Genomic DNA, 25,763 nt, shown 5'->3' with positions numbered 1-25,763 from the left:
GTGGCCAGATCAGCTCTTACTGTTTATTCACCAGTTGTGATGTGATTTTTGAAAGGGCTACAACATATATTTCCTCTTTCTCCCTTTGTGATTCTCCAATGCGATCTTAATCTGGTCCTGAGTTATCTGATATTCTCTCCATTTGAACTGCTTCAAAGCAGTCCCTTACGGCTCCTTACCATCAAGACTGTGTTCCTGTTTGCCATCATCTTGGCACGGTCATCGAGAGAGCTTAAGGCTCTTTGTGTTAATCCACACTACACTACCTTCTTTCCACACAAACTGGTTCTACTTACTCGGGCATCCTTCTTGCCAAAAGTTGTGATGCCATTACCCAGTGGTCAAAGGAGGAGGAGAGACTCTGTTGTTTGGGCCCCAAGAAAGCAGCTGAGCTTCTACATAGATCATACCAAAGAACACCGGGTGGACGGTCAGCTGTTTGTGGGGTTCGCTGGGGTGAAAAAGTCAAGGCAGGGCAGAAGAGAATCATCTCCCACTAGAACGTGCTCTACACTTATCTGCTACACATTGGCTAAAAAGCAGCCTCCGGAAGGACTACATCCTCATTCACCCAGGTCCAAAACTGCTACCACTGAGTTAGCACAATAAGGGGGAAATTTAGTAAGATTTTATGCCCTGTTTGTGTCACAAAAGTGACGCAAAAGGGCGCAAAATCTTTTTTCTGATTTACTTTCCAGCGCTAAACTTGTTTAGTGCTGGAAAGAACATGAAAGTAATGTAAAGCAGTGCATAGCGCTGCTTTGCATTACTAAGGGCCAGATGTACGACCATTTGCTTTTGCAACTCGCAATTTGCGAAAAATTGCGAGTCTCAATTTGCGAGTTATGTTATGTTATGTTATTTTCGCTTGTATAGCGCGCAGATGCCGCAGCCAAGAGGCGTCCCGGCGCTTTCCGGAGATGGTAAAACACAACACAGCAGAAGTAAACCAAGCGAGAAAGCTAAACTGGAGAGAATAAGAAGGTTTTCAGAGCCTTCCTAAAAGGGAGCAGATCGGGAATGGAGCGGAGAGTGGCAGGTAAAGAATTCCAAAGTGCTGCCGCCATCACGGAAAAAGAGCGACCGCCCATTCTTGCTCTTTTAAAGCGTGGCACTATGGCAAGATTTGAGCCTGAGGAACGAAGGGCTCTGGAAGGAACATAGTGCTGGATTGTCTGCGATAGGATAGGAGGGGAGGCACACTTAAGAATTTTAAAAGTTAAGCAAAGAGCTTTAAACTTAATTCTTTTCCCCACAGGCAGCCAGTGGAGGTCTTGGATAGTGCGGCGAGCAGACACAAACTTTGGAAGGCCGACCAGCATCCTGGCCGCCGCGTTTTGCACCCTCTGAAGGCGAGCTAATTCTGCCTGATTCACACCCAAAAACAAGGAGCTGGCATAGTCCAATCTGGTAAGAACCAGAGCTTGGACTATGATCTGTCTGGTATCCGCATCAAAAAACTTGAAGATGGGTCGGAGGCACTGCAGGGCACCAAAACAAGTACAAGCTATACGCTTAGTATGGGATGTGAAGGAGAGTTTGTCGTCGAGCCACACCCCAAGATTTCTGACTTCGGCCACGGGGATGGGAACAGGGCCCAATTCAGATGGCCACCATTGATCGAGTCACAAAAGCAAATGTACAACAGTGTCAGAGACACTGTTAGCGATTCCCAATGGGGTCGCAAAAAGCGAGGCTCATGAATATTAATGAGCCGCTTGCAATTTACGACCCCATCGGGAATGGCTGGCCCTCCCCAAGAATGGTGGCCTGCTGGGCTCAGCAGACTCCCATGTCTTGGACTGCTTTTAAATAAAGCAAGTTTTATTTTATTTTTAAATGCAGCCCGTTTTCCTAAAATTTTTTAAGGGCGTGCAGTGGTCCCTGGGACCATTGCCTGCCCTTAAAAAATATTTTCCCATGTATTCCCTAAGTGGAAGGGGTCCCCTGGGTTCCCCTTCCCATTTGCAAATGCTTTACCACCTACTTGAAGTAGGTGGTAAATATGCAACTGTTTTGCGACCCCCAATTGCAGTCGCAAAACAGTCTTACATAGGGCTCAGACTCGCTATTAGGAAGGGACGCACTTGAAACGCCCCTTCCTAAAAGTGAATTGCAAATCCTAAGCGAGTTGCCAATTAATTGTGACTCGCTAATTAGGGTTTGTACATGGCTCTTTGGTATTTTTGCATGCGCAAACAGATCGCACCCTCGTTTGCGCATGCAAAAATATGTTTTACATCTGGCCCTTAGTGCCAAGGGGATGTACCATCCATTCCCATACAAAATACCCAAAAATTCTGACGCTAAACCCTCTTTATTAAATAAATTAGACAGAGTTTAGCATCACAAAACTGCACCCTTTTGAAGTAAGCACAAGGAAGGAGAAATGCTTTCATTTCTTCTTCCTTTTATGACTTTGTATGTGTGCTGCACTTTACAGCACACATACAAAGAGGGGAAAGGGTTAAAGTTAGTCTAAGCATGGTATTTTGTACTGAAACGCTATCCTTCCAGTACAAAACCTATGCTACACTCATGGAGACTCCCTTGCACTCTGGTGCGAAGGTGTGTCAGTGGTGCACAGCAGCCGACTTGAGTGCCAGCGCTAGGGAAAGGGGAGGAGAGAGCCATATTTCTGTAAATATGGCACTCTCCTCCTCTCTACTTTTCACGCAGCGCTATATTTGTGGCTGCTGCACTGCGCTGAGTGAATAAGTGTTAAATCTGGCTGTAAGTGCCTGTCCTAAAATATCTGCTGGGCAGCTACGTGGGCGTCCCTATAAACGTTCACAAAACACTATTGTCTGGATTGCAGGGAGGGGCATTTTGCCCATTTCGTCCTGCAGGGCTTTCTGTTTGAGTCCTCTCACAGACCCTCCTCCAATAGGTGCTGCTTTGTTATCTATTCCAAAGGTGAGGAATCTGCAGCTAGAAGTCTCTATCAGAAGAACAAGTAACTAACCATCAGTATAGTTGTTTGTGCTAGAGACTCTGTCGAGCCGCAGAGTCCTCACTGATCTTCCATCCTCTCCGTTCTGTGATTGGACTCCATCCATTAATGAGATACCAAATCTAGGAATTTGCACACTGTCTACCAATTTGCTTTTAGGTCGGCGTCTGCCTCTGGGGGCACGGACGCTCTCGAAATCAACTGACATCAGTGCGCAGTAGTGGTGCCCATATAGGCCCACATGTAATTTCTGGAGTGGAAATGCAAGGGTTGGAACTTCAAGGTGCCACGCAGAGGTACTGCTGAAAAGTTTCTGGATCCAGTCTGACACCTGGTGACTATTCAAAAGGTAAGGAATCTGTGTCTAGATAGAGTCTCTACCAGAAAGATTACCTAAGGTCAGTAACTTGTTCTCCTCCAGGTCCTGTGCCTCACTGTCTCAAAATGACCTCCACACAAGTGACCGTTCACTGGGGCCTGACTTCTTCTCCTATTAGAGGCCAGCTCCTCTCTACCCTGGACAGTACAGCTTTTTTTCTTCCTGGCCAGGCCACAGCACCAGGACTTTCTCTAGAGTGTAGGGATTGTTTTCAACCTTGGGGAAAAGAATGCCTTGCCTGGGAGGCTTCTCTCGGTGCCCCTGTGCTGATGCATTAGAGTGTCTCCAGTAGTTCAGATAGACAGAGCAAAATGGTCCAAGAGTGGCAATATTTATTTAATCCTGTGGGTGCTGGCAGGAAGCCAAAGTGAATTAAGCTGGGGTGCCACATTAAATAGTCATAACCCCAGCTAACCAAAGTGTAGAGCCTAATTTCAAGCTTTATTCAATGGCTTTGTTAACAATGGGGAAGTGACAAGAAAAGGTTCATTCCTGTAAAGACGTTTTAGATATGTCAAGTAAGAATTCCGAATTTTCCAGTCTTGGCATAGCCACAAAACATATGCTGGGCTTCCCACTAAGACAACTTGGTGGCAAGCTATCTTAATGAAAACCTGGAAGCACAAAGGTGTGGTCAAACGTGCATTTTGTGCATGGATCTGAGTTGCATATATATTGTAATAGAAAACAGACAAGGACTGAACTGTGACAGGTTCTGAAGAGTAGCCCAGGGGGTAGCTACACGGACTTGGAATGAACAGTGGTATTACGCTATGTAGAGAATCGCTGTCTTGTGCTGCACACTGTCTCACCTAGAAGAGGTCACCATTCATTCTGCACACAATCTCCATGCACTCCACAGGTAAACCTGTACACATGTAATCACCTCCATCCACCCAAAGTTCCATGCTGCGGTAAAGCACAAACATATCAGGACCCCGTTGTTTAAAAATCTATAGGACACACAATTGCAAAGCATACAATTAGATCAATAGTGCTGAGGCTTGGAGGTTCAGTCATTGTGAGGCAGCTTCAAGGAACCTAGGTAAACGAGATTCCTTACATCTGGATGGAAACGACATAGACAGTGAGAGAAGAAGAGGAAGCTACAGATCCCTTGCTAATGAAGGGCAGAGAAACATCTGGAAAATTAACATGGTCCAAGGTGTTGGAGGACATATACTTACCCAGAGCACAGGAAAAAAGCTAGTGTAGGCGAGCCAGTAGGCAGCGTAGACAAGAAACCAATGGTTTTGTATAAAACCAGCTCCCACAAAAGGTTCTTGTCTGCAACTCATGAGTTAGAGTAAGTTCGGCTTGGTAGATCCGTGTTGTAGCATATTCCAAAGTCAGTGACCTTAGGTCAGCTAAAGAAAAAGTAACTCAAGGTTGTATACTTGCTGTTAAAAGTTGAATTATATCCTTCCTCAGTGCTTAACTTGAGCTGGTGGCTTATCATGCTTGGCTCTGGCACTTAATTGTCAACACCAGCACTTTTTTTCCACATGGTGGCACTGTTTGTCTGATTTAGAGAAAAGCACAGCTGTTTTTATTAATTCAATATAAACTAAACATGACTGATATGTGCAGCCCAAGCCATTCTTATGACTGTAAAGGCCTGGATTAGTCTGAATTGTCACATTTGTAAGAGTGTTATGGTTAGTAGGTATGTTGATACTGTCGTTTGGTGGCACTGGCAGGGGCAATGGGTGGTGGAAGCTGCTTGGCCTCCTAAAGGGGACCTGACACTTATTTTTTAATTCATCACAGTCCTTTCTGTTAAGTTTGACAAATCTCACATTTGCCTATGGTTGGCATTTCCTGGCTTTTAAAAACTGGTTATGTCTAAGTTTCTAGGAACGTGATAGCCTCCTTGGAACTTAATAATGTCATTGAATGCAGAATGGCTTAGTCTTTTAGGATAGCGTGTAGAAAGGATAACAATATAATGCTTGCCGACTCTACAAGTCTAGGAAAAGTGGAAGGGTCAAAGGAAAGTAAATATTTCCCTCAATGCAATGATATTTTTTATAAATGTTAATTGTCTGTAATTTGCCTCTCTCTCTTTAGCTTTGGCCTGGTGTTATGTAGGAATGATGCTCGAAAGAAAAGATACTTTCTCGACGACTCCGATGGGTATCCATGACTGCGGCTATTCTGGAACAGATCCATTGGATTGTTTTGGCAAAGTACATTTGTTTCCCTTTTCCTCGTTTATTTTCCTTGAATTAAACTTACAGATAAAGTTGTTCATTTGTATAGAGGTGTGAGATTCAGAATTTAATTATTGCATATGGCTGTGGTAAAAAGAAAATATGGAAGGATTGACTGCCCACGGGGGGTTGACTGTCCTCAGAGGTTTGGGTGCAGGACCCTTCCGCAGCCCATAAGCTGTGTCCAATGCCCCACTGTACATGCCCGAAGGCCGTGCGCAGCAGAGGGTTTGCTTTATGTATGGTAATAAAGTATTACTTTGAATTTAAAAAACGTGAATATTCATTAGAAAAATAAGGTTAAAGTGACAGTATAATTTCAGTGGCAACGTAATGTTTTAAACAAAAATAACACTGAAATTAACCTGTTGTAGTTATCTCTAGAAACTATAACTCGCGTCCTCGTCATGCACAGCTAATTATCCAGCATATTACATCACTCATGATATCTTCTATGACATCATTGATAATATGTATGGATAGCACTATCGTAATCCCTACGACGGTGGCTCCAAGGGCACTGCCGTGTGTTGCTGAATACCTCAGCTAGACATTATCAATAAAGTTTTTTTCAAAAAAATGAAACAAAATCTTTCTTGTTCTTGTTGATAATGTCTAGCTGAGGTATTCGGCAACACACGGCAGTGCCCTGGGAGCCACCGTCGTAGGGATTACGATAGTGCTATCCATACATTTATACGCAACTCCTGAGCAGGGAGCAAACCCCAAGGAGCACGTCACACACAGAAGATTTGAAATAAACACCGTAGTGCACAGTATATAACCACGTTTCTGATCATTGATAATATCACTGCAAGTAACATGTAACCTTACCCGTGATCAAGGAGGGCAAGGCTACGAAACACGTTGGGATGTTGATGGCATTATATAATTAAACACGCTGTTAAATCGGAGCCGTGGTACTGTGGTTTGTAAGACTGGAGTGAATTAGGAGCCGGTCGAACATCACAGGCTTGTTTTCGATTTATGGGGTTCGCTACCCCGCTGCGGGCTCACCGCATTAAGTGGCTCGGGCTCAGCGAAAAGTAAAAGGCGGTATATATATAATATTATTGATATTTTCTGAGGCAGAAATGTCCACCTACCCTGATTCTGTGAATGGGGATTAGGGATTTCATCCTGCTATTGAAGTTCCACTTACCTTTGAAAAAAAGCACAAAATGCCATGCATAGCAACCTTTCTCAGTGGAATAACTTTGTAGAGAGTGATGAGAAGGATGATGTGTCCATAACAATGAAAGGACCAGGATAGAATTAAAAAACAGAATAGGGTCTTGGAATAAAAAGACCTCATAGGAAGTGTTAAAATGTAATATTTATTAACCCAGTGAGCTGAAGTGGTCTAATCATATGCCAAACTAATTCAAACCAGGTTAGATTCTCAAATAGGAAATGTTTTCAGTTACACCTAGTTTCTTTGGTTCTATCACAGGAAAATGTTAAGTAAGGTGTTGTGTGTTTTTTCATTGCTTCCTTCTGACAAACAGGCGATCGAAGTTGCAAAGGATGATCCACTCATACTGAATCGGCTCGCCAAAATCTTCCATTTTCTTGGCAAGCAGGAAATGGCGATTGGCATCTGTAACATGGCGCTTGATATTTTACAAGATCCAGAACTAAACTGGCAGGCCTACTGCACCCGAGCACAGGTAAAAAAGGCTCTTGTAACTTGTATGTACCGGGTATCTATTTCACTTTTTGTTGAGGTATTGTAGTTCTCACCAATTTTACCTGCAAAAAATAGCAATTGACTGTTTGTATGGATTTTCGTGTAAGTTAGCAGTTTGTTTTCTTTTACAGCCCACTACACATACATCAGGCATGGTGGTAGGCTGTCCAACTGTCACTCATCTCATCTGCATTTTGTATCATGCAAATGAATAGGTTTATTTCTAACCATAATTTTGTCATTTTGGCGAATTCCTCGCTATCTTTCTTAGACTGTATGATTTGTTCACAACAATTATATTTTCCATAATCTTTATATTTTTATTTTATTCTTCTAATCTTCGTATTCATGTTGTTTAATACCTCCATCTGGTTCATCAGGGCCAAATACCTTCAAACAAATCACTGAATACGGACTCTCTGGCAAATTAAAGGCTGTGTGGAAACATATGCCTTTTATAGCAAGACGATTGGAACAAAGTGAGGCCATCAAAGCTATTTTGCTGTCATATGGAAAAACAATATATGTACACAACCGGGACTGACAAGGGCCATCGAGATAGCTAGGTTTCACAATGGGCACTTCTCATGTTGGGTGCCAGAGCCCTTATGTTAGTGACCTTGGGCTTGAGAGACCCCAGAGTCGTGGGGGGAGGCTCCGCACTCAGGGGAGAATTTCCGCAATGAGAATTCCCATCGCGGAGAATCCCCACCAAGTGCGGAGACCCCCCCCCCCCCCCCCCCCCAAGACCGCAAGACCTCTATCACCAGAGCTGAGGCGCTTTGTGAATCAGGTTCTATGTGTTTCTCTATGTTACTTAATCTTATCTGGGACTGGGTATCTATACCGTCCCAACTGTATGAAGGATGATTACATAATACAGCAGCTCAGCAGTAAATAGTCATGTGAGGGATGACCTCTCTTTAGTCCTTGTTGGAATCACCATAACCAATTGAAAATGCCTAATATTTCTATCTGGGAAAGTTTGGCTTACTGCCTAGCTGGGTTCCCCCTGGGCATACCAAAACCCCCTGCGATATGGAGAATGCATTGAGAGGTTCCAACTACGCCCTGTCTCACACACCCAGGTTAGTGACTCAAGAATAGTACCTACTGTGCATTTCTACTTACTCATCACCAGTGATTCTTGTTTCCTCGCTGTACAGAAATGGTGAAGGAATAAAGTACAACTGGGGGAATCTGCCCACTGGTAGCTTCAATCAGTCTAGGCTGATTATACAGCCCTTGGATCACCAAGGGCCTAGAAATGTCCAGGAAGTGGCATTCAGAAAGGATCATGACTTGAGCTTCCCCACTCAGTGCTGCTCTTCCTGGCACTCTCTATATTCTTCCATTCAAGTTCTGACTTCTGTAGGCCCACAATTATTCAGACTGTTCATACCAGGCTCTGACCTTCCATACCACAGATCGTCCTTGACACTCAGCAAGGCAACAATACACCTCCTTCATCTTGCTCACTCACTCTGGCCTCCTCTGGAGGGCTTGTAAGTGCATTCATACACGATACCATGTGTCTAGGGCACTCAGAAACTCTATGGTAGGGAAGGATGCATATTAACAGCATTTCGATCAGAAAGGCTGTGTATAGTACAAAGGCAAAACAAGATGATGGATGGCATGCTTGAATTAAAATTATTCACTGGTAATCACTCGGGCCACATCCCAATCCATTATTTTATGCCCACAATGCCACCTTCGTTTGGACCCAGCCATATGCAAATCAGTTTTGGCCTTCTTCCTCATGGGAACAGTCCAGCCTGAACTGCCAAGCCAGGTCCTCAATGAACCAGAACACAAGCAACCTAAGACCGGTTTCGCCATAGTTAGGACTCTTCAGCCAGGTATAGCTTGGTTCCAGTGGCACAGTGAGCACGTACACCACATCTGGGCATACCTGGTGCACTAAGGGCAGTAAATGCTAAAACAACAAGGTGATGGATGGAATGCTTGAATTAATGTAAGCCACTGGAATTTACTCAAGTCAGTTCAAGGAGGACCTGGCTTGGTAGTTCGAGTTTGAGTGTTCCAATTGGAGCAGGTTCAAGTGTAAAAAAAAACGGGGGTTGAGAATGAGCTCCTCAGGATCAATACGATGCGCATTTATGGCCCAGCCTTCGATATCCCCAATTCCACATACCTTAAAGGTACAAAGGTTTGAGGCGATCGAGTGAGGGAAAGGGTAGTGGGAAAGAAACAGCAAGGATGGAGACCTGTAAGAAAAAAAAAGAAACAAAGACAATTATTGTTTCTTATCCTCCCTGTCTGAAAACTTGTAATGATCTATAAGTAAGGTTAGGCACCTATATACACTCTGTGACTACCTTGAAGTCTGTGGCAGATCATCTACGCAGCGCGTTATCTCAAACCCTCTTTCTCGCCGAAACCAAGGATTGTGAAAATATACTGCAATGAAACGAACACCACATAAGTGCAGTTATTATCATACATTATTCTCATACACTCATATTACTTGTTCTAATGAACCATACATACAAACCACATACACACTATATGCTTGGATGTCATCAAAATTATTTACCTCACTGATCCAAAATGAAAGGCTTGCAAACAAAAGTCTCAGAGTATGTTTCCTTTAAAAAAAAAGAAAGAACATAACATGAAAGAGCTATTATACTCTGACCAAGTATTAATGTTACAAAGTCATGCCACAATGAATTGCAGCGCTCAAATGAAGATTTGTAGCTGGGCACAGCTCGTCCAATAAATCCAGAACCACAGCTCCGGGGAAAACAATTTAATTAGCACTTGGAAATCCATGCCAGTAAACCTCACTCTCAAAAGCGATCCACGCGCATACAGAGACACACACTACTCCGGTGTGTCACGAGGGAGAGGCAGCAAGTCAGAAAGGTGTTTCCTACCAGAAAACCCCAACAATGCGCCTTTAGATGAATCGCCTTGCGGCTGCTGCTCTGTAGCCCAACTCACAGATCTTAGTTGATTCAAACGCCAACTAGAAACCAAGGGAATAGCCACACCACAAAAGCGCAAGTGATGCCACGCTTCTTTGCACAAGGAGAAACAGTAATTATTCATGTCGGCCGACATGCAAATTCACTTTTTTTATAGTCCCGCCCACTGTTCCCTGTAAGCTGCGCGTCTGGGCACCTGCGCACCCCTCTCACCTCGAGCGCGCAGTGTGGGGTTTGAAGTGCCCACAGAGGCAGATAGGTTCAGCAGCAAGTTCCTCCTGCACTTGCTACATTTCTTTTGTTAAAAGGGCGCCAGCCGTGGGAGAGATTGTCTGCCTTTATAAAAGTATTCATGTTAATCGCAGCGCCCGATAATGTGTTGCAATTAACATGATTTCTTTCACAAAGACACACAAACTGCCCAGCAGTTGTGCCCTATTAACAAATGAAAGGCAGCAAGTCTACAATCACGACGTGTGCTTTCAGGTGATTGTGAACGCACACGTTGTGGTTCTAGACTTCCTGCCTTTCTTTTGTTAATAGAGCGGAGCAAATTGTGTGTGAAAAGAATGCCTGGGGCAAGATCTTAGCAAAACACGGTTGGACAAAACAGAACAACGCAACAACAGCAACCTCTGGATTGGACGTTTTTGGTACCTCATCAGTGACACTACTTTCGGGGAACTTTGACATTATAAAACCTCAACAGAAGGCTACATTTTCAAACTGCGCTTTGCAGGCTAGGGTGTTAGAAATCTTTCCTTCATTCATCAAGCCTCCTGAGATGGAATTGATATGTGTATGTGAACACATTTCATTTGATTCGGTGTGTGAAGAACTGTCGTGTTTTATACACATGCCACAGCCTGCTTCCTTCCTTTACAGTTGGTTCCCTCCTACCACTTCTCTCTGAGCTCTACACTTCTGTTTCACTGAAACTAATGTATCTCCCTGCTTCCCATATAAAGCACTTCACCTGTGGTGACGGGAGGGCTTCAAGTTGGTCGGGTCCTGCCGCTTTTTGCCATCAGCCTCAGAATGAAAAAAAAAATCGAAACTCTGCAGCAGTGCCACCCTTCACTGCCTTTGATGTAACTAAAAAAAGACTCGTTATAGTTCTTTCAGTCTCATTATGTCAGACCTGAACCATTTTCAATGTTATATACAACAAAGCCATAGTTGTCGCCTATTTATCGTATGCAACTAACAACCACTGACAAAGACAATAGTCCTGGCTTGTTGTAGGTGTAATTTTACTTGTTATATATCTGGATGCAATGACAAAAGCAGCAAAATTACCTGTCTGGCATCACACTATGCTAAGCACAGATTTTAAGCTTACTGTACTTTTAAGCCATGCCCTTAATTACATCGGCCACGCCTCTTTGAGAGACCCTAAGTTTTTTCATCCCACTTAATGCCCTGGGTGACACCGTGTGATACTAGGCTCCTTGAGAAACCCACTGATTGAGCAGCATAATACCAGTGGGGCAGCACACTATGCTAAGTACAGATTTTTAACTTAAGTGTTTTAAGCCACACCCTTAATTACATTGGCCACGCCCCTATGAGAGCCCCCCAGTTTTTTCATCCCACTTAAAGCCCTGACTACAAGCATGACGTGCTTTGATGTGCCATCCCGTGGTGTCAACTGACTTACTTCACGCCTGTGACTCGCTGCAGGGGAGAGCGAATGGACACAGGTATATTATTATTTCAAAAGGACCAGCTGCAAAGTTCCTTGCCTCCAGCAATTTTCAGCCAATAATAAATATATCAAGATAACGCTGGTGATTAATGTACTGCGTGGAGAGAGATAGGAATTTGCTCTAGTAGAGGTTTTAACGTAGCTCAGAGGGTAAATATGCCTGCTGCAAAGAACGTGCAGATCACAATTTATTTTTTTTGCCAGCATTTGTAGAGCGCACAGCTACCTCCAACGGAAGTGTCCCGGCACTGTCCGTGTACCGCTTAGGAACCCTTCCTGGCTTTTCCCTGTGAAATGTCCACTCCTGGGCACCCCCAAGGTGAAGCCAGGCATCCCAGCGCTATTGGGGCCATTGTGGAGATTAAGCAAGCTATTGCCCAGAGTTGCAGTGTGGGACCCATGATTAGAATAGGCACTGAGGCGAGAATTATCAGGTCCGAGGAAATTGAGCCCAAGACCCGCCGAGGCGGGTATTGAACCCTGGTCCCGGGCCAGATCTCTGCATCAGGGTCTGCCGCTCTAACCATTGAGCCACACTTCTCCACAAAGTGCATAGAATGAAAATTGGTTAGCGGGGTACTACTTTTGTCAGAGAGATAATTTTGTAACTTGCAGTTTATAAGTTAAAATCCTAATATAGAACAGTAAACTATTAATTGTCATCAAAGAACTTCATGCATACTGCAAGGTATAGATTTGAGCGTTATAATTTTTTCCTCAGCCATTCATTATCCTAATGTTGCAAAAAGGGTTCATTTGGGTACAAAGCGATTCTTATTAAAAAGAAACCCTAACCATGGTTTTACATTTAAAATTCCAAGTTTGTTCTTCTCCAGACAAAACACTCTTAAACTATACGGCCTACCAGCAGGAATGACATGTCACTCCTTCACCTTGCAGTCCTCTGTCATATGTAACATTTCTTACACACTGATTTACTTACCTATCGTTAATTTTCTCTGTTTAATGTGTGTGCAATGTAAAGTACACCCTACACTGGTATGAGTGGCGCTATAAAACAAATTAAGTGCATCTCAGAGAGAGGGTAATGGAGACTTGAGCGGCACTGTTAAAGGGTAATAGTGAGGGAATCACTGGCGGAGGTGGTCATTGGGGGGCGCCAACAAACATTGTCACACAGGGCGCCACCAGCGCTAAGGCCTCTGAGAAAGTGTCCATGTTAATTGCAGTGCATGACTGGTGCTGCGATTAACATGAATACTCACACAATCTGCACTGATATTTGTTGCTGCACCCACATTCGCAGTCGGGTTCATGGCGCACATAACCTTGGCTGCACGCACAGAATAAAAATTAGAGGGAACATTGGTCCCGCCCATTCCTATCAGATGGGCCTTGTTAGTCCTATGGCACCATGAGATTTGAAGTCCCAAATTCAGATCACTAACAAATGCAAAAGGTCCATATATTAATCATTGTCCAAGATGTTGCTTTTTTTCTTTTTTTTCCTTTCTTTGTCTTGATAATATACAACGCCTGCATTGAATCCTGAAGGCTCCATGACTTGTCATTTCCTGACATCAAGACTGATTTGCATGGGGGCGTGGCCGGCTGCCGAGAGAAATGGCCGCCGACTAGCGTAGCTCCGGGGCTCCCTAGTCGAATCCCATAATAAATCTGTTACTACATCCAACTGCAGATCACCAAAGGAGGTGGAAAAGGGAGGGAAGCCCACCAAGACTAGATTGCTGCGGTCAAACCCCTGATCAAGACAGAAACTACCTGTGAGCACCGCCAGGAGGATCGAGGCCTGCTTCAGGACATGCAGCCAGGGCATCGGTAAGGGTGTGGCTGAGGCCGGGAACATCGTCTCTCACCACAAACGTCGGCGTGCCGAGTGCAGGACGCCGATTGCGGATGCCAGGGGCTGCTGATTTCCTAAATTGGTTGTGGGTGCCAGGAGACTCAGTGAGTGCACCTGGACCAGTGCCAGAAGCGGGCGGGGAGTTGCGGTCTGCTGGTGGGGTGTCGCCAGAGCCTCGGGCTGTACAGAGCCGGGGCCCACAACATAATCGGCCACATCGGGAGCGATAGAACACAAGTGCACGTGTCTCCCTTGGTGCGCTCGTTTTGCGCCATCATGGAGACTGGGTGATACTCAAGGCGGGAGGAGATAGTGGGTCGCTCCCCTCGTCTGCCGATGGCACTCAAGGGTGGACCGTGGAATGGGGAAAAAAATAAAAGTGTAGCAATGGCCACAAGAATTCTGCCCCTTAACACTACAAATAAGAGACCGGACACAAAAGCCATAAGGGATCCTACTAGCAAATGAGGTCCCACTGAGAACAGTTGCCCCACCGCAAGATCGCTGCTCCCCCTGTCGCTGTTGCAGAATGGCAGGAAAACAAACCCAGCACTCAGTGGTGCACTGGAAAACCATGGGGACTGAAATTGAGACAGAGGACACACAGATACTTCCCCCACGGCCTGGCTTGGTGCAGTCGCCCCCTGTGGAGCATCCCCTGCCACACTTCAAATGTGAATAAAGCACAAATTGAGACAAACTAAGGGAAACCAAAAGGCCGCCAGACCATTTTGAAGGTCACTCAAGGAGCAACAACTTAAAAATCATTGTGGACCCAGAAAAAGCTGAAGGTATGGCCACTGACCTGTTTGTGGAAGAACTAATTAAAAAGCAACTGCAACCCTGATGATTATCAAATTACTTCTCGGACGAACGTGCTCACTGGGTACCGGGAGACAGACCCAAACCAGGAGCCCCCAAGACCAATTATGGCTTGAATTTTTAGCTTCCGGGACCGCAACATAATCCTCCACACGGCTTGTGTCACCCTGCTGCTACACTATGCCCAAAGTACAATAACCTTCTTTCCAAGCTACATGGTGGCTGAACACAAACAGAGACGTGGCTTCCTGGATGTAAGGAAGGAAATGAGAAAACGTAAACTCAAGTACTCCATACTGTTCCCTGCAAAACTCTGAGTAGCAGCGGAAGGGAAGGTATGGTTCTTCACAACACCAGAAGGGGCTTGGGACTGGCTCGAAGGATGTCGGCAGGTCACCACCCACAGCAGAGGCAGGGACAAACTCAACAGGCAACCACCTACATCAAAACAGTATGAGTCAGAAGGAAACGCCACAGGAAACACTGAGGACAGCCCCACAAACTCGGCAGGGTGAACTCTCATCAACTCCTGGAAAGACAACCGGCCCTGGATCGGATGAACTTCCTCAGAGAAAAAGAAGATGAAGCGCCAAGGGACTGGAGGTGCTTCTGGATAAAACTAGATCTGAACTTGTGAGATATCTGAGAGGGGTAACACTTGAGAAGCTACAAAGACATGCGTCCCCGACTGACCTTCGAGAACTCAGTGAAGACAGTTTAACCGCACAAAAGTATTGTTTGTTGGGGAGCCATCAGGGGGGTCAACTGGAATTCTCCCTCCAAAAAGGTACAGAGGAGGGGATAACAGGCACTCTGCATTGTTGGGGAGGTGGGTAGTTTCAGGTCCGTCATGCATGGAGGCAGGGTGAGGAAGGGAAGGGGAGTTGGGTGTTATAAGAGTTGTTTTTATAGTTATAGCAGAATGGCATGTACAGCAGCAAAACATAACATACATCACCTAGCAGAACAACATCACCATCCCGACGATCACATCATCACCCAAGGAGTAGGCAACAACAGTGCTCAAATGGTTAAATCCTATACTCACCATAAACAATGCAAAAACCACTTAGTAACCCTCACCTCCAGCTCCTTTCAGGGAACGAGAACAGAGTTAAAGACAAACTGAAAAGAGGGCTAATATTACAATATATCAAACGACAATCACCTGATGTGGCCCTACTTCAAGAGACCCCCGGGTAGGCACCTCATGTAAAGTCCTGGATAGATGGGGCTTCAAACTGGTGGTACACTCCTGTTTCACCTCCGGATTAAGAGTTGGTGGGATCCTAATCAGGAAACAATTTCCCCTAATCATACAACTGACATGGCCGGGCAACCAAGGTAGATTTGCAGCGATCTCGGGTCACTGGGAGGGAAAGCCCATAAATGTAGTCACAGTCTATATCCCGCCAGCACTACATACGATAGCTCTACCTGCATTGAGTACGTTCTACTAAAACTGACGGAGGGACAATTGATAATTGGGGGGACTTAAACACAACCCCATGCGTCCAGATAGACCGCCTCCCCACTAGGAAACAGGCCCGCAACATGTCACAGTTTTCTGATTCCCTGGGAGCTATAGGACTCGTCGAGGTTTGGCGAGCACAATATCCACAACTCCGACAATACACGTTCCACTCTTGGGCACTTAATAGCCTATCATGAATAGATGTTCTTACACTAGCAGACAGAGTAGCCAGGTTCACGAATATACACCATCTAGCAAATAGCATCTCAGATCACTCCCCTACCTCGGCCAGCTACGCTGCAAAAACCAAAAGCCAACACCGCACGTTCTCTATATACCCAGGATACTTTAAAAATCCATAGCCATGCAACAACCTCACCACAGCCACACAATATTACTTTGCGGAAAACATCCAGTCGGTCGCCGCCCCTACCATATTTTGGGAAGCATACAAACCAGTAATTTGGGGACAAGCCATCTCCCTTATTTCTGACCAAAAAAGGGAAATAAAATGAGTGACTGACACCATAGAACAAGAAGTACTGGACCTAGAAGCACTACACTCCCAAGACCCCTCTGACTCCAACACACATCGACTCTACACAAAAAGCAGGAATACAAGGAACACATGTGGGAAGAAGCCAGAACTAAACAGGCAACCACCAGTCACAAGTTCTACGAGGTAGGGGGCAAAGCAGGCAAATTGCTTGCCTGGCTTGATAGACGTGATAGAGCAGATAAATGGATAGCCGAGCTCCAGACGGACTTGAGGACTCTAATCAAAGACCCACAACTCATTGCAGAAACATTCACTAACTATTATGCTAAGATCTATACCCCAGTAGCCATCACTACAGCATCAGAAACAGCTGACCTCCTCAGGGACATCTGCACCACTGCTCTCACTGCAAAAGAGTCACTGCAGCTCAACAGTGACCTTACAGTGGGAGAAATAGTGCTGTCCATAGGAGGGATACAGTCAAGGAAGGCCATTGGTCCCAATGGCATCCCAATTGAATAGTACAAAGTAACTGCGTCACAGCTAGCACCGCACCTTCTGGAGATGTTCCGGGCCAACTTGGAGGCAGGAGAGCTCCCTACAGACCAACGCCTGGCGACAATTGTCACAATCCGAAAACCAGGTAAACTGGTGGTGGAGTGTTCCTCATACTAACCCATCTCAGTGCTTAATGCAGAAGCAAAAATACTACTAAAATAATTGCGAACAGATTGCTACTGCGTCTCACCAAATTGGTGCACTCAGACCAATCCGGTTTCATGCCGGGCAGAAATACCGCCCTCAACTTGCGTCGCCTCCACGGGGTGTTGGGGAGAAGAATCACAATACAGGAGGAGGCTAGCATCCTCTCTTTAGACGCTCGCATGGCCTTCAACACCACTGAATGGACCTTCTTCTTTGCAGTTCTAGAGCACAAGGGGCTTGGCCCCAAATTTAGGTCCTGGGCCGGCCTCCTGTACACGAAACCGCTGGCGTGGGTAGTGGTCAATGCCAGATTATCTGTGACCTTTGCCCTGGAGCGGGGACACATCAGGGTTGCCCCCTGTTGCCAATTCTCTTCGCGCTTGTACTAGAACCTCTCGCAGCTTGGGTGAGGGGGGACCCACAGCACAGACTGTACACGTATGGCACATGGTATACAAGAAACTGGCATGGCATAACAGGCTGACACAATTTACCCCACTTTGGGAAACTGGGAATCTGGGCAGACTAATCAAATGTAAAGGATTCCAAAAGTTGGATCTCATCGAAATCTCAAGGGTGGGAGATCTCTGGGACAAGAGTAAAGTTATCCCATTCGAGAAGCTGCAACAATACAGTATGGCCATTACAGAATCATTCTGCTATTTACAGATCAGACATGCACTCACAGCAGTGATCCCTGCGGGCACGCCTCACCCGGAGGCAACACCACCAGAGGACAAGTTGCTTACAGAAAGAATAGACCACAAAGCAATCTCCCTAACTTACCAAAAATGTATCAATATTTTATCAGACCCAATGCAAGGTCTCAGAGAGAAATGGCAAAAAGTCATAGGGGAATTAGACAACACCAACTGGCAAGAAGTGCTGGAGTCCCCATGGGAGGTGGCAATACCCTCTAGATTGAGATTAGCACAACACAAGGTGCTCCATAGAACCTACTTACCCAGGGAAACTCTAGTCAGAATGAGAAAAGCTGATTCCCCGCTCTATCTGGGCCAGTGTGGAGATGCGAACACAGGAATAGGCGGTAAGATTTATTCAAGTCAGCAAGAGCCAAAACCGCCTTCTGCCCACGAAGGAACACACCAACTGTCTCCGCTCCCTTCCATTCCAGAATTCCCCTCCACAACCTTCTGTGCATTCTTCTGGTGCGCTTTGATAATGAGACCAGAAGAATGTAAAGAATGCAACCCAACAGGTCCCATACTCAGTATCTCTCCCTGGCTTGTGCTTTCCAAAGAACTCACACAGCAAGGCCTGCTTTCTGGCCCAGACCTTGGGCCTCTTGATTCTCAGGGCATTCTTAAGAGAGCAATTTCTCACAAACTCTGAAATAGTTTCTTACACTTCCTCTTCACAATTCCTAAAAACGATAAGGAGAGAGTTTACCTATATTTTTGTCAAATCAGTCTTGCAGGTTCATACTCATGGCTTTCCTGTAGTTGCTCATAGGTAGTGGTGAGCCACTCACTGAAAGCTCAAGCCACAAGCAACGCTCTGGCTCAGCTCGAGGTCCTTTTGGAACGTTGAGCACAAAACAAACCACAATTTCACAGGAGGCCCTATGGCTTAATGGCTACAGCTACTGGTTACATTTGAATCCTGGCCTCGGCTCCGCATCGTGTGAATCCTGACAAATCTCCCTGTGCCGAACAAAAGGTGTAATGGAATGTGTCTGCTCTGAAGCGCTCTGTAAAACTAAATAAAAGGTGGATCGTCCAAGAATTTAGGGCAAAGCATTAATCTCTGATTTCGGAAAGACATACTAATCTAGTGGCTGAATTGCACAGTGGAATCTGGGATCAATCAAGCTTTCTTGCTTGACCAAATTGTGGGATCTTGGGCAAAAATGTCATTGCACGATCCTTCCTTTTGTTCATTATCACATAGGGGAGCACCTTCAAATATGTGAGTTCAGGATGTGCACTGAACAAAAACGTCTCTTGTGTTTGATTTGGTAGCCTATAATGTTGCTTCGTTAATGATGAGACTTTTGGCAACATGAAGAGTACACATTACGACTGACTTGACTCTTAGTTCACTAATAGCATTGTCATCAGGGCGGGAGAAGGAATATTTCTAAGAGCACGTTTGAAAACTCTCTTTTAATAAATACCTCTCAATTCGTGATATAATTAGATACACTGCGGTGAAATGCTTTGGCTTGTTAAAGGAAAACACTTTTTAAAATGTTTCTTTTTGTGTCAGAAATTGGAGTCACAGACTTAATTACGGGATGTTTTTGGTGATAAGCATTTAACGTTGTGACATCATATCTGTCGACATATAATGCATTTACGCATAATTTATGAGAAAAGAAAACAAAAAGTACAAATATAGTGAGCTTACAACCGACAGCTCACATCTTGTGCAATGCTCGAGCAATGTTGTGTGTGGCCCAATTCGGTATACAGTTATCGTCGCCCAGATTCTGTTCATTCCAAGACCAAACTTTTTTCCATTTTGAAGACACCTTATCATATTCTAACATGATTTTTGTTGAATAATTTATGTGCCAATATTTCCAGGACTTGTCTCGTGCACGGGATCGTAGTGCCAGAGTCGACCCTTGGCTCATCTCTGGCTCGGCTCTGCCTGTTACTTTATCAGCTCGGCCACCTCTAGCTCAGTTTGTTACAACTCAAACAAGCATTTGCAATGCAATAGGTCACGCAATTGTAAAGTTAGAGCTATTGGCGTTATAAATGACTCAGTTCTTTTGTTTATGTAGTTTTTTGCAGTGGGGTGCTTTTTTAAAGAAAAAAAGTGCACTCTCTTACGTATGAAAGTGTATGTGTAAGCATGAAGCGCCGAGGGAGTGAAATCGTATGTAGGACAGTTGTGGAAAATAAGGGAAGTGGCATGGTGTCTTAGTGGGGGAAGGGGACAACGTACAAACAGAAAAATGACAACAGGATGGAATAAATGAAAAAAATAAACATGAAGGTAATGCGCCACCATTAAACGTGCATCTGTCGAAATATCGCTGGTGTGTTCATTTTACCCCTGAACTTAAGAATTACTTGGAAGCATTGAAATGCCACAACATGCCATGCCATGCATGTGTCCCACACACCACCTCGCCAACGCCTCCTCTGCAGTCCCGAGTGGTGTACAGCAGCCGGGTGGACTGAAGGATGCGCGGGTACAAAGGAGTGGAGGTAGAGGCAACATTGCTAAAAATAAAGCTAACTTACGAGCAGATGGTTTTAGGTTCTGTTAATTGTCCAGGTCCTGTGGTTAGTTAGCCATTTTGTTGCAATGTGTGTTCAGGCAGTCAGAGAAGCCCTCAAAGACCGCTTTACATTTGCATGGAGAAGGCACCCTCCTAAAGCGTTTGTTAAACAAACAAATGCAACAAAGTATACACATGCAATGCCGTTGAGGAATGAGTGTGGCCTCCATTTTTTAAGATGAAGGTGACATGCTGCACTATTTAAAAAGCCCTTCCTTTTTTAGGTCTCGCTAGACCTATTGTGACCGAGATCCTTGTCAAGCGACCTAGATCTGGCCACGAGCGCCGATTACACCTCGTGGACGCGCATGGCCAGCCAGCCAGCCAGCTCCCCCCATCCCCCCCCCGCGCACATCACAATCACGCACGCACACAGCCACACGGAAGCACACACACGCACACACACCCTCTGCCCCCCACCCACTCACCTGGCACTTTCTGCGTGTCCCTCTCCCTCTGCAGTGGGTCAGTGTAGGCAGCAAGCAGCCTCGGAGGTCGGCGTGTTTTCTCCGGCGCTTCTCCGGCGATCCGATGATGTGCACGCTCACGGCGACGTGCACTCCCACTGCTTTCGCGCCCGGCATTCTTGATTTCCTCATCAGCAGTGCCTTGTGAAATGTTATTATGCACACTGGCCAGCAGTTAAGAGATCGGTCAGCAGAGACGGGCCTGTCAGTAGTGTGAGAACAGTACATCAGGCACTCAGACTGCCGAGGTCACCTTCGCAAAATGTGTATGAAAAAACATGGAGGGCGGGTTTAGGGCGTCACGTGACTGCACTGCTACGCTTGCGTCAGGCTGCCTGCAAGCGAGAGCTGGAGAAACGGCTGGGCATCAGTGGTACATACAGGCTGCTGGATACCTGGGTTCAAAGGCAAAAGAAAAACGTGGTAGCGGGACACCCAAGAGGCACTGGAGCCAATGCTAAGAGGACGTGAACCCAAGGCAGCATGCGTGAGGTAAGACAAGGCTGTGCACTCACGGTGTGCGCTGTATCACTCCAACGTGGTATGTGCGGAAACCCTTCAGCCCTTTTGTGACTGGAGCGCTGCCGGCTTCAAGGGGGTGGGGGAAAGGACTTCTCCCGTTTTTGGCTGCAGTCTGTTTCGGAGCCTACTCGTTCCTGTACAGGGCTTGGATATATATTTTTATTTTATTTATTTATTTAGTGCATTTTCATAACGGTCCTAGCCATGGGCGGTATGGGCAGCTGTCCAGGGCCTCGCGCTAGGGGGCCCCGCCGCTGCGCCGGCCCCGCAGTTGCGGGAATGAATGGGAACAGGTTCAGAAGCTTGAGTGGCAGAGGGTTGCAGAAGTGCCTAATGTGCCGGAGGCCGAGAGACCTAAGGGTGCATGCAGTATTTAAAAAATGCTTCGAACAGTATTTGAAACTCTGAGCGCAACAGTATCTTAAACTGTGTGCGCCCTTTGTGAGGAAGATGAAAGCCAAACTCCAATATTGCACTGCATGCACTTGGATTAGCAGAAAAGAGGCAGCTAGACCTACTAGTGCGCGCAGAGCAAGAACATATAATGCCGGGAGTAGAGGGACATGGATTATGCCTGTGACGTACATCGGGGGTAAAGCGTCGAACGCGTGTATACGTGATGGAGCTGATAATGCGGACATGGTGAAGTTCAGAAGGGTTAAAGGAGGGCACCCCTGTGTACATCGCAGAGTACAAGGGGCATAATGATTATTATTCGTAAAGTGGCAGAGAGGATCGGGGGTCGTGGAGGTGAACGAGTCAGAAAAAGGAAAAGCAGTACGCCCGTACACCACCTGGTAAAATAAGAAAAGGGCCTCAGAGACAGAGAACGTGAACGACTGAAAAAAGGGGAGGGGGAACATTGTGGTGTCCAATGCGGTTCCCGAGAGATGTTGGGCTTGTGCGAACCAGGGCAGAAATCTGTTACTTGACAGGAGACCGGTCACGCAGAACGAAAGAAACTAGGGGAAGGAAGCTCATACCTGTGGTGCAGTATGCCTAGGCCAATCTCAGTCGGGTCAGTGAACTTCCATGTTTGGCGTCTTGGCTATTTATGCACAGAAAACGCGAGAACAAAGAGAAGTGAGTGGACATTGAAGACAAACTAGAAGGGCCTCCGGTGGCTCTCGGAAAAGGGGATGTACCTAGTTTTCACCGGCATGTCTGAGTACATCCAATATAAAATATGTATTACCAGGGCTTTAAGTGTGATGAAAAAACTGGGGGGTCTCTCAAAGGGGCATGGCCACTAATTAGGGGCGTGGCTTTTAAACACTTGCGCTAAAAATCTGTGTTTAGCATAGTGTGCCGCCCCACTTATATTTTGCTGTTTCTGTCATTGCATCCAGATATGTGATACAAGAAGTAACATCATACCTACAACCAGTAAGGACTATTGGCTTTGTCAATGGTTATTAGTTGCATAAGATAAATAAGCTGCAACTATATCTTGTCTTATGACCGGTTCTGGATGTGGCGGGCACCTCGAACCACTGCGTGGGCATTTACGAGTAGCTCACCGCAAGCCACAGCCCCTTTCACTTTGAACAAGGCGGTGCATGCCTTTCTTTCAATATGGCTGGGCTTTTTTATTTATTATCTTGCCTCCCAAAGCGGCGCGACTTAAGATACCACGCCCCTCATGAGAGACCGCACGGAGTTCTTAAATGTACACAGAGCAGGGTTAGGCTCTGGGAGCGTGCACTCCTCATCGCCTGGGCGCTGTGCTTCATGTTTGAGCAAAGCACGGCGCATACAAACAATGGCGGGTGGGGCTTTTTTCCTCACAGCAGTCTCCCTTAAATGTCACTTTCTACAAGGCGGCGCACGCCTTTCTTTCAGTATGGCTGGGCTTTTTTATTTATTATCTTGCCTCCCAAAGCGACGCAACTTAAGATACCACGCCCCCTCATGTGAGACCGAACGGCGCTCTTAAATGTACACCGAGCAGGGTTAGGCTCTGGGGCATGCAGTGGAGTAGATCTTATGTAGCCCCACCCCTCAATTGCTCTTTGAATCAGTTCCGCCATGTCACTCACTACTATGGCTGCTGCAGGAAAGAACGCAGCCTGCGGGTGCACGAGTTAATACAGTATTTTGCATAATGCACTTTCTTTGCACAATGTAATTTTCTGCATGAGGCCAGACTTTCATGCTAGAAGGCATAAGTCACCGCCAGACTCTTTTTACCAAATATCACATTGCCTTGCAAGCACGGGAACTCGGGCGAAGAGTCAGCTGGGAGGCGCCCCCAGACCTTTCACCGGGAATGCTGCTTCCTTAGAGGGTGACAGCATGTGATCTCACCGACCGTAGCTACTGCTCCGGTTATCTAGATGTTTTACATCAGAAATAGCTTTAGATTATAACTTTACTTGAAATGATTGATTTTAAAATAAGGGTACTGAATTGCAGGAAAACTATAACCAGCCAGAACTATTATTTGTTGCTTGAGTTAGTGATACATGTTTTGCGAAAGCCAGCATGTGAATGTGCATCAAATTAACTTGTTTTCATAGATTACAATTTGCTGATGTCGGGCATGGGTAGTTCAGTCAGTCCGATTTTCTATAGGTCCTGGAACAGTGTTTGTAAATCTGCATTTAGGAATAAAATTAAAACTACAAGTACCAGAATATCAAGAAAACAGCAGGTTGGTCTCTCTTTTCACCTTGCCAGTGTAGCTCAGAAAGTCCTCTTTTTGTTTACTTTCTTATACTAGTACTGCATTTATTCACTTTGTATGTCCCTGATTTTGCACAAATCGAAAAATTACAGCGTAAAACAGACATGCGCTTTTCTTGCAGTTAACCACATGTAACTTCATACAGTACACGGCGGTGCTTTCGCTTTACTAAGCCGTGGCGTCCATTATTGTAATGCGAGTTTCTAGTTTCTCATGCTGCTTTTACTTTAGGAAACTGTGGCGCTGCGAGCTCTGCCATATGGGGGTTGTATCGCTATCTATCATCCCGTAGCTGTGGACAGCCGGACACAGAGGATCGATTCGCTCGGGGAGTGCACTTGTGCTTTTCATGACTGGCACAAGTGAACTATTGACATATTTCACGTGCAGGGAAAACATCAATCTATGATCCGTTGGCCTCACAGAAGGAACACAGGCACTCTGCCCCCTTTGCGTGTGTAACACCAGCCTTTTTATTCATTTGACTATCCAAGTGGCCCCAAGTCTAGTCAAATGAGGATTCTTTTTCACTTTGTATGTCCCTGATTTCGCACAAATCGAAACATTACAGCGTAAATACACTGAACATAATCTTCACAAAAGTTATTTACAAAAGTTTAAGCTATTGCCATCATAAATTACAATAACTTTTATTTAAGTATTAATTATTTAAAAAAATTAAAAGCCATTGTTATTTGTAATATCAATACATCTAAGTCACGTAAATACAACACATATTGCATTACAAATGCTATAGGTGTCACATTTGCGAAAGTTAAAACTATTGGCATTGTAAATGACAAAGATATTAATTTAGCTATTTTCAAAACCAACACATAAATAAAAAAATTGTCATTTACAATACCAATAGCTCAAACTTTCCTAATGCGAGACCTATTGCATTGCAAATGCTTGTTTTAAAGAAAGGTTTGGCGTGCTGCCTATAAGAAGAAAAACAAGGGGCGGGTGTAGGAGAGAAAAGGAAATAGAGTAGTACGGGAGGGCTAGAGAGTAAACGTTTGTGACAACTGTTCCAGGACGTGCAAGGTGGCAGTTCAGTCTAGGTAGAAATGAGAAGCAGTGTACAGGAGATAAGGGAAGAATAACAGATGGCAGCGGGAAAAAAATCTAGTCTGAAACGAAAGGCGGGGCTGATAAATAGACAAAAGGGATTCAGAGAGGAAGGCGGGGAGGACTAGCGTGCTGGCAACACACAAAGTATATCCTTCTGCGCATGGAAAGGGAATGCTCATTTAGAAAATGTTATTTACTTTAGCTCTTTTGTTGTGAAATAAATTGACGAGTTCTTTCACGTATCAAATTTTGGTAATCGAACATAACGGTACATGAAATGGGAGATGTATTAACCTGGAATTCACTTTACCCCACATAAAGAATCCCATTTAAGGAGCTTCAGTTTGTGACGTTCCTCTACGAAGACTTGAGCAACGCCATTAAACAAGCATTGGAAATGCAATAGGTCTCGCACCATTAGAGTTAGTGCTTTTAGAATTGTTTATGGGTTTTTTTTGTAAATGTTTAGCATTTTTGTTTCCTGTAGCCAATGCTAAAGAATTACAAATAAAAAAAGCCATAAACATTTCTTAAAG

The 25,763-nt window shown here is 45.2% G+C and overlaps 1 protein-coding gene across 2 annotated transcripts in view; it reads left to right on the top strand.

Moving 5' to 3' along the window:
• The window catches only part of TTC22 (tetratricopeptide repeat domain 22), a 156,253-nt gene that overhangs the window by 104,695 nt on the left and 25,795 nt on the right, over positions 1–25,763 (top strand). For both annotated transcript variants that reach the window (XR_015307512.1, XM_086952644.1), the window contains exons 4-5: positions 5,403–5,521; positions 7,054–7,215. Coding sequence is in view for 1 of the 2 variants with exons in the window: in XM_086952644.1 (XP_086808770.1) it covers positions 5,403–5,521; positions 7,054–7,215 (281 nt within the window). In the remaining variant the exon portion in view is untranslated. The remainder of the gene's footprint in view (positions 1–5,402; positions 5,522–7,053; positions 7,216–25,763) is intronic.

This window comes from Lissotriton vulgaris, chromosome 1_1 (genome assembly GCF_964263255.1).
Source record: "Lissotriton vulgaris chromosome 1_1, aLisVul1.2, whole genome shotgun sequence".
NCBI lineage: Eukaryota > Metazoa > Chordata > Amphibia > Caudata > Salamandridae > Lissotriton > Lissotriton vulgaris.
Note: the sequence above shows the minus strand (reverse complement) of the source record. Positions and strands in the feature narration are given on the sequence as shown.